Genomic DNA, 9,468 nt, shown 5'->3' with positions numbered 1-9,468 from the left:
AGAAGCTGTGGTAATTCTGATTGGGTACCTTAATACATCTTATCTAGAAGGTAGGTGGAATAAAGTGAAGCTAAAGCTGTGATTGGGAAAGAGGCAGCAGTCAGTCATATTAGGCAGCATAGGGAGATAGTCATTTCTGTGGTTTGAACCGTGTCCATGTTTTTGTCTGTGTTTAGACAGGATTACACAGTGGCTTTCTTTTTGTTCTATTCTATTATGATCATTCAGTGGCCTTGCTTAATATTGGTTTTCTGTGAAGTTTTTTATGTTCAACAGAACACTTTTTTTTTTTTTTTTTTTTTTTTTTTTGAGAAAGAATCTCGCTCTGTTGCCAGGCTGGAGTGCAGTGGAGTGATCTTTGCTCACTGCAACCTCCGCCACACAGGTTCAAGTGATTCTCCTGCCTCAGCCTCCCAAGTAGCTGAGACTGCAGATGCTCGCCTCCATGCCCAGCTAATTTTTGTATTTTTAGTAGAGACAAGGTTTCACCATGTTGGCCAGGATGGTCTCCATCTCTTGACCTGGTGATCTGCCCGCCTCAGCCTCCCAAAGTGCTGGGATTACAGGCGTGAGCCACCGCCCCCAGCCCAGAACACAATTTATGCAAAGTTTTGCAGAATGAGGATGGAAACCTGTCTTTTATTGATTATCTTGTTATTTGTCCTTTAGTATGTAATATGTATTTAAGAAATATGCTCATGGCTGGGTGCAGTGGCTCACACCCAGAATTCCAGCACTTTAGGAAGTTGTGGTGGGTGGATCACTTGAGACCAGGAGTTTGAGACCAGCCTGGGCAACATGGTGACACCCCGTCTCTACTAAGAATACAAAAATCAGCTGGGCAGGGTGATGGGCGCCTGTAGTCCCACCTACTACGGAGGCTGAGGCAGGAAAATCGCTTGAACCTGGGAGGTGGAGGTTACAGTGAGTCAAGATTGTGCCACTGCACTCCAGCCTGGGTGACAGAGGGAGACTCTGTTTCAAACAAACAAACAAACAAACAAAGAAATATACTCAGTGTCCGACTTTTTGTGAAACTGGATTCAACTCTTTTTCATTTCTTCAACTTTACATTATGGTTTTTAAATATATTTAAATTTTGAATTTTAAATATATGTAAACAATAAAAGAATCACAAAACAATAAAAGAAACACAATGAAATGAATAGTGTTATACCCTCCACTTAGCTTCAGTAATTAACATTTCGCTATTTTGTTCCATCTGTATTCATCTTCGTGGAAGTATCTGAAAGCAAGTTGCAGACATGGTGATACTTCACCCCTAAATACTTTTCTTTTAGTTTTGTTTACATCCCCATGAATACCAGGGAACTCCTAGATACTTTAGTGTGAGTTTCCTAATAATAAAGACACCCTCCAACATAGCCAAAAATTATTAATTATCCATAAATGAATATCCATAAAGCATTGATTATCCTGTAACATCAACTCTAATAGACATTTCATATTCACTGTTCTTCTACTGTTCTAGAATGTCTTCCTTCCTTCCTCACTCTTTCTCTCTTCTCTCTCTCTTTCTTTATTTTCTTTCTTTTCTGGAGAGGGGGTCCCCCTATGTTGCCCAAGCTGGTCTTGAACTCCTGGGCACAAATGATCCTCCCACCTCAGTCTCCCAAAGTGCTGTATGTACATGAGTGAGCCACTATGCCTGATCTAGAATGTCTTTTTTAAAATAGCAGTTTGATTGGGAACTCTGAACCCCAAATATCTGAGACAGGTCTCAGTTAATTCAGAAAATTTATTTTGCCAAGATTAAGGACACACCCGTCACACAGTCTCAGGAAGTCCCGACATGTGAACAAGATGGTTGGGGCACAGTTTGCTTTTATATATTTTGGTCAGACAATACATCAATCAATACATGCAAGATTTACACGAGTGTTTCAGTCTGGAAGGGGAGACAACTCTAACGGGGAGAAGTGGGAACTTTCAGGTCATTGGTACATTTAAATTTTTCCGATTAGCAATTGATTGAAAGAATTATTATTGGCTGGGTGCTGTGGCTCACACGTGTAATCCCAGCACTTTGGGAAGCCAAAGCGGGTGGACTGCTTGAGTCTAGGAGTCCCAGACCAGCCTGGGCAACATGGCAAAACCCGTCTCAACAAACAAACAAGCAACTTGTTAGGCATAGTGGCAAATGCCTGTAGTCCCAGCTGCTTGGGAGGCTGAGGTGGGAAGATTGGTTGGGCCTGGGAGGCCCAGGTTGCAGGGAGTTAAGATTGTGCCACTGCACTCCAGCTGGGCTATCAGAACCAGATCCTCTCTCAAAGAAAAAAAAGAAAGTTATTATCAGTAGAAAGGAAAGTCTGAGTTATGATAAGGGGTAGTGGAGACCAAGGTTTTATCACGCAGATGGAGCCTCCAAGTAGCATGCTTCCGAGGGAATAGATGATAAATATTTCTTATACTTCAGGTCTGTGTTGATGTTAATGAGGCATGTCCAAACCCCTCTTTCATCATGGCCTGAACTAGATATTAAGGTTAAATCTGGAATACTCTTGGCCAAGAGTAGGGGCCCATTCAGATGGCTTGGGGGTCTTAGCATTTTATTTTTGGTTTACAGAACCAAGGATCTACAACAGGTAACAGCCTTTTATCAGTAACTTCAGTCCTTTATTGGAAGGAACAAGAGCTTCCTGCCAGTGCCGGTGGCTCACACCTATGATCCTAGCACTTTGGGAGGCCAAGGCAGGCAGATCGCGATTAGCCTGACCAACATGGAGAAACCCTGCGTCTCTACTAAAAATACAAAGTTAGCCGGACGTGGTGGTGCATGACTGTAATTCCAGCTGATCAGGAGGATGAGGCCAGAGAATCGCTTTAACTCGGGAGGCGGAGGTTGCCGTGACTGGAGATCGCGCCATTGCACTCCAACCTAGGCAACAAGAGTGAAACTCTTGTCTCAAAAAAAAATAAATAAATAAAATTTAAAAATTCCCGAGCATTTCACTTTTTCGCACATTGGAGCAGGTAACGTCGTTTCTTGGTAGGCACGGAAGTTTGAGGCTGGGAATAGGTTAAGATTCATTGTGACCCTTAGAAAGACAAGCCTCCGAACTAATCCAGTAACACTCATCGTCAGGAGTCCTTCACGGCCGCCGGAGGGCGTAAGGAGCTGCGGCTGGAAGTACTCGGGAGGGCCGGCGGAGGAGGCGCGAGGAGCCGGGAGCTGGCAGAGCGCGCTGGAGGTGGGCGCGGGGCCGAGGGAGCCGCGATGGAGGGCGCTCGGGCTGTGCGCCAGGTAAGCGGACCGCGCTGGGGGCGGTTCCCACCGGAGGCTTTACCCGACTTTTTCTCACGGTGATTGCCTGGACCTTCTCAGATTACAGTTAATCCCTCCCTTCCCTGTTCTTCGAGCTCTTTGGAGTCACAGAGAAAGTTGTTGCCGAGGAAACGGTTTCCTGTGCCTCCGGGAGCCCTTTCCCTCCGGGCAGTGGTGAAGACGTCTGCTTCCCTGTGGGCGCTGAGGGCTTGAATTTGGCCAGAAATATGCTGATGCGGATGTCTCAGCCTCACATCCCCTTGGGTCAGGCCCCATGGTGGTGATTCTGACTCAGTGTTAGTTTTTCCAGCCTCGCCTCCTTTCTTTCATTCTCGGCCCCTTTACACAGTGACAGTTTAAATCACTGTGCTGTCTGCCAGGTTTTTGGTTTCAAGTAGTCTAGGTTTGTTATTTGTTTACTATCTTATTTGACAAAATGGAAAACTTGCTTGTTAATATTCAGGATGAGGCTCCGCTTTTGTTGGAGGTGCGTCTGTATTTCTGAACGCCATCCTCCTTCTACATTGGTTTGTGCGTATATATTTTGTTTTTAGAGAAAATGTGGTCAGTGCTATATCTTCTGAAGAGCACTATCGTTTACAGATTGGTGGAGGTACACAAATGATTGTTGAATGAACAAATGAGTGTGTTATTTCACTTGATTTGAAAACCATGACTGTGAAGTAGTCAAGCTGGATATTCATGAACCCAGTCAGTCACTGATTCAACTATGTCCCTGGCACTGGGTGTTCAGGATTAAATGGTAATTAACACAGGCCTGATCCCTGCTCTCAATAAACTTATTGTCTAGACTAGAGATAATTATTTCCTCTATTGTAGAGTTAAGGAAACAGATGTACAGAGATTGACTTTGCTAAGGACCACACAGCTGATAAGTTAGAGAGACAGGAATCTATTGGAACCACCCCAGAAAGCCAGAATGAACCCCCACACCAAATTTGTTCAGGTGTAGAAACTAATGATGCCACACACACACCATGAGGGTATGAAAAAGCCTTTTACTTACATAATTGAGGTCTCTGGGGAGAGCAAGGCAGGTCTCTCAAGCAGCACCAAAAGGGCTTAAAAGAGCCTCAGGGAAGACTGGCTCCAGGTCTTTTTTTCTGGTTTAGGCAGTGGGGGCAGGGTGAGAGTTCCTGTATGCAGACAGGAGATTGCTTGAATTTCCCACCCAAGATGAAGGAAGGAACATCCAGGCTTTCTTTTTTTTCCTCTTTTTTTGAGAGGGAGCCTTGCTCTTTCCCCCAGGCTGGAGTGCAGTGGTGCGATCTCAGCTCACCGCAACCTCTGCCTCCTGGGTTTTAAGCGATTCTCCTGCCTCAGCCTTCCAAGTAGCTGGTGCGTGCCACCACACCTGGATAAAGTTTTGGATTTTTAGTAGAGATGGGGTTTCATCATGTTGGCCAGGATGGTCGTGATCTCATAACCTTGTGATCCGCCCCCCTCAGCCTCCCAAAGTGCTGGAATTACAGGTGTGAGCCGCTGAGCACAGCCGCAGGCTTTCTTATCAGCTTGCCCAGATGAGGTCCAGAAGAGGAAGAGGGAGGGGTGAGGCAAATTGACTGAGACTTGTGATAATTTACCCTTGATATTTGATTGATGACTGGCATGCACCATTTTTCATTTAATTGAATTTGAATTTAAGTAAGCCATTGTGGCCCAGTTCAGTGGCTCATGCCTGTAATTCCAGCACTTTGGGACACCAAGGCAGAAGGAAGTATCGCTTGAGGCCAGGACTTTGAGACCAGCCTGGGCAACATAACAAGACCCCGTATCTACCAAAAAAAAAAAAAAAAAAAAGTTAACCGGGCATGGTTGTATGGTGCCTGTAGTCCTAGCTATTCAGGAAGCTGAGATAGGAAGATCATTTGAGCCCAGCAGGTTGAGACCTCAGTGACCCCTGTTTGTGCCATTGCACCCCAGCCTGGGTGACAGAGACCAAATTATTTTCAGAAAGTTGACCAAGGGGGTAGGCCTTACACTATGTGTAGCGCAATGACCCAACCCCTTTTGTGAGCTCCTTTGTATGTCAAAAGACTGTCCTTAGAGGAGGCTGTCATCAGTGGAACGTTAAACCTGTGCTCCTGCAGAAAACTGGATGCAGTTAAGATCTTTCCCATCGAGATTGGGTATGATGGCAAGACTGTTGAGGTACTCTGTGGGCAGCCAGGTGAAGGGATACTAGGTTTCTCTGGAGGTGAAGACCAACTGTGGCTGAGGAGGTGCTGAAAGAAACACTGAGCAGAACATTTTAGCCAAATCTATAACAGCAAAGTATTTACTAGTTGTGGACTGGATAGTCAGTAATCTCAATAATATTGGGTGTAAGGGCCTTCCTGGGTAAAAGGATGTCATCAAGGATGCATTAATGAATCATGAGGCACCATTCATTCTTACCAAGTTCAACAGGGCCAAATTGGGCTGTTAAGTGGAAAAGCAGTAGGGATAGTTACTCTTTCATGAAGTAGGTCTTTATTTATTTATTTTTGAGATGGAGTCTCGCTCTGTCGCCAGCCTGGAGTGCAGTGGCACAATCTTGGCTCACTGCAACCTAGCCCTCCCGGGTTCAAGTGATTCTCCTGCCTGTCTCCTGAGGAGCTGGGGTTACAAGCATGTGCCACCACACCCAGCTAATTTTTTTTTTTTTTTTTTTTTTTTTTTTTTTTTTTGGTAAAGACGGGATTTCACCAAGTTGGACAGGCTGGTCTCGAACTCCTGACTTCGTGATCTGCCTGCCGTGGCCTCCCAAAGTGCTGGAATTAAAGGCATGGGCCACAGCACCTGACCGAAATAGCTCTTATATAACAAGTTTCAGTCCTTGAAGGCCCTGTTTTGTTTTATATTGGGTTGTATAATTTTAACTGGGCATTGAGGGTGGTGGTCCATGTGGTCTCACTGTTTTGTTTGTTTTGAGACAGAGTCTTGCTCTGTCACCTGGGCTGGAGTGCAGTGGTGCAATCACAGCTTACTCTGGTCTCCAACTCTTGGACTCAGGCAATCCTCCCACGTCAGCCTCCCAAGGAGCTAGGACTACATGTGTGTGCCACCATACCCGGCTGATCTTTCAATTTTTTTTTGTAGAGAGGGGGCCTTGCTATATTGCCCAGTGCATTCTTCACACTCATGGCCTCAAGTGATCCTCCTGCCTGAGTCTCCCAAAGTGTTGGGATTACACGTGTGAGCCAACATACCCAGCCTGGGGTCCCACTTCTTTGAAAGCCAATTTGTAAGCTCTAAAGACTTATTTTAAATTTAGTTTATTACTCACTGGGTCAGAGTGTCCAGGGCCACAATAGGATATTTTAGGGCAATGTATACCATGATCATGGAGAATTTAGGCAAAGGAATAGTTCTGATGATTAAAGTGAAGCATACCTGTTTGTTGTCTGTTTTATGTTGACTAACTCCCATATGATTGTAGGGGATGCCTTGTTTAAATTTAGTGGGAACTCTAGGTATAACTGTAATTTGAGACCCATTATTGATTAAAGTCATGAAGATTTGCCAATTGCTGCACTTTAGCAGATGTTGAAGTTAACTTAGAACCTATGTTGTAGAGGCACAAGAGCCAATCTTTTATCTTTTATTATATAAATTATCTTAATAAATTCTGTATGTCCTGTTAGATGAATTTATGGACTTGAGTTTCAGTTTTTGTTTTTTTGGTTTTTTGCTGTTGTATGTTTCCTCCCCTTAGATCCAGGTTTGCTTGTTTCTCCCTCTCTTTTTGGAGGTTACTGGATATACTTCAGGTGGAAGGGGTCCTTTCTACCCTCTCATGTTTACAAATGTCTTTCTCCAGAGGGCCTCAAATCAGTATCATCAGGGTTAGGGCCTTCCCCAGTGGCAATGGTTATTTATAGGGTTTAAGAACCTCAAGTTTGCCTGGGCACAGTGACTCATGCCTATAGCACTTTGGGAGGCTGAGGTGGACCAATCACTTGAGGTCAGGAGTTTGTAACCAGCCTGGCCAACGTGGTGAAACCCCATCTCTACTAAAAATACAAAAATTAGCTGGGTGAGGTGGTGCATGCTTGTAATCCCAGCTACTTGGGAGGCTGAGGCAGGAAAATCGTTTGAACCTGGGAGGTAGAGGTTGCAGTGAGCTGAGGTCACGCCATTGCACTCTAGCCTGGGCAACAGAGTGAGACTCTGTCTCAAAAAAACAACCTCAAGCTTAAGTTGAGCAGCAGCAGAAGAGGTATTTAAGGATCCTGGTTCACCAGATGCTGTTTTGCTTGCTTGTTTGTTTGTTTTTTTTGTTTGAGACAGGGTCTTGCTTTGCCACCCAGGCTGGAGTGCTGTAGTGCAATAATGGCTTACTGCAGTATCAACCTCCCAGGCTCAGGCAGTCCTCTCACCTCAGCCTCCTGAACATCTGGGACCACAAGAGGTGGTCCTATGCCACTATGCCTGGTGAATTTTTTGACATTTTTTTTAGAGACAGGGTCTCACTCTGTTGCCCAGGCTGGTCTGAAACTCCTGGGCTGAAGCGATCCTCCTGCCTCAGCCTCACAAAGGTGCTGGGATTATAGGCATGAGTCACTGCACTTGGCCCATATGCTTTTATAATAGCTGCTCCTCCTTACTCCCCTACTCCCTATTCTCTTTTTCCTTTTTTTTTTTTTTCTTTGCTTTTCTTCTTTTTTTTTTGAGATGGATTTTCACTTTGGTTGCCCAGGCTGGAGTGCAATGGGGCAATCTTGGCTCACTGCAACCTCCACCTCCTGGATTCAAGTGATTCTCCCACCTCAGCCTCCCAAATAGCTGGGACTACAAGTATGCCACCACACTCGGCTAATTTTGTATTTTTAGTGGAGATGGGGTTTCACCATGTTGCTCAGGCTGGTCTTGAACCCCTGACCTCAGGTGATCCACCCACCTGGGCCTTGCAAAGTGCTGAGATTACAGGCGTGAGCCACTGTGCCTGGCCTCTTTTTTAAAACTCCCTAATGAGTGCTCTTACATGAGCAATTACCCAATGGGCCCATTTCTTTTTGAGACAGAGTCTGGCTCTGTCACCCAGGCTGGTGTGCAGTGATGTGATCTCAGCTTACTGCAACTCTGCCTCCTGGGTTCAAGCAATTCTCCTGCCTCAGCTTCTGACTGGCTGGGACTAAAGGCCACCATGCCTGGCTAATTTCTTCTATTTTTAGCAGAGATAGGGTTTTATTATGTTGGCCAGGCTGGTCTTGAACTTCTAGACTCAAATGATCCCAAAGTTTTGGGATTACAGGTGTGAGCCACCCCGCACAGCTGACACATCTTATTCACTTGTTTAAACTCTTTCATTTGTATAAATCAGAGCTTATTTACTAATTTCTCTATTGATGGACAGTGAGGTTATTTCTGCTTTCTTAGTATTAACAAACATTCTTGACTCTATGGGTATATTAAATTGCTTCTTTGCAGTATATGTCTGTCTTCTTTCCTACTGAGCATTGCAAATTGTTCTCCAAAATAGTTGTACAAATGGACACTCTCATTATGTTGTATTTTATTTTATGTTTTTGAGAAAGAGTCTTCTGTCGCCAGGATGGAGTGCAGTGGTGCAGTCTTGGCACACTGCAACCTCTGCCTCCCGGGTTCAAGTGATACTCCTGCCTCAGCCTCCTGAGTAACTGGGACTACAGTTGCCTGCCACCATGCCCAGCTAATTTTTAATATATATTTTTTAGTAGAGATAGGGTTTCACCATGTTGGCCAGGATGATCTCACACTCTTGACCTTGTGATCCGCCCACCTTGGTCTCCCAAAGTGCTATGATTATAGGTATGAGCCACTGTACCTGGCCTACGTTGTGTGATTTATTGCTCCTCTAGCAGACTGTGCATTTCTGGAGACTGAGGACTTTGCTTTATTCATCTTTGCATCCCTAGTGCCAACCAAACTTCCTAGTAAATAATAGTAGTTGTAAAGCCTTTGTTGCATGTATAAATGTGTGAACTTGGCTGGGTGAGGTGGCTCATGCCTATAATCCCAGCATTTTGGGAGGCTGAGGCAGGAGGATTGCTTGAGCCTAAGAGTTTGAGACCACTCTGGGAAACATAGTGAGATGTCGCTTCTACAAAAAAAAAAAAAAAAAAAAATTAGCTGGACATCGTGGTGTGCACCTGTAGTGCCAGCTATTCAGGAGGCTGAGGCAGGAAGATTGCTTTGGC

The 9,468-nt window shown here is 44.9% G+C and overlaps 1 protein-coding gene across 1 annotated transcript in view; it reads left to right on the top strand.

Moving 5' to 3' along the window:
- Positions 1–3,208: 3,208 nt before the first annotated feature.
- GRAMD1C (GRAM domain containing 1C) overlaps positions 3,209–9,468 on the top strand; it is a 98,737-nt gene continuing 92,477 nt past the window's right edge. Inside the window, exon 1 of the mRNA XM_074404342.1 lies at positions 3,209–3,265. Within this exon, the coding sequence (XP_074260443.1) occupies positions 3,239–3,265 (27 nt within the window). The 5' untranslated portion in view covers positions 3,209–3,238. The remainder of the gene's footprint in view (positions 3,266–9,468) is intronic.

This window comes from Saimiri boliviensis, chromosome 8 (genome assembly GCF_048565385.1).
Source record: "Saimiri boliviensis isolate mSaiBol1 chromosome 8, mSaiBol1.pri, whole genome shotgun sequence".
Lineage (NCBI taxonomy): Eukaryota > Metazoa > Chordata > Mammalia > Primates > Cebidae > Saimiri > Saimiri boliviensis.
Note: the sequence above shows the minus strand (reverse complement) of the source record. Positions and strands in the feature narration are given on the sequence as shown.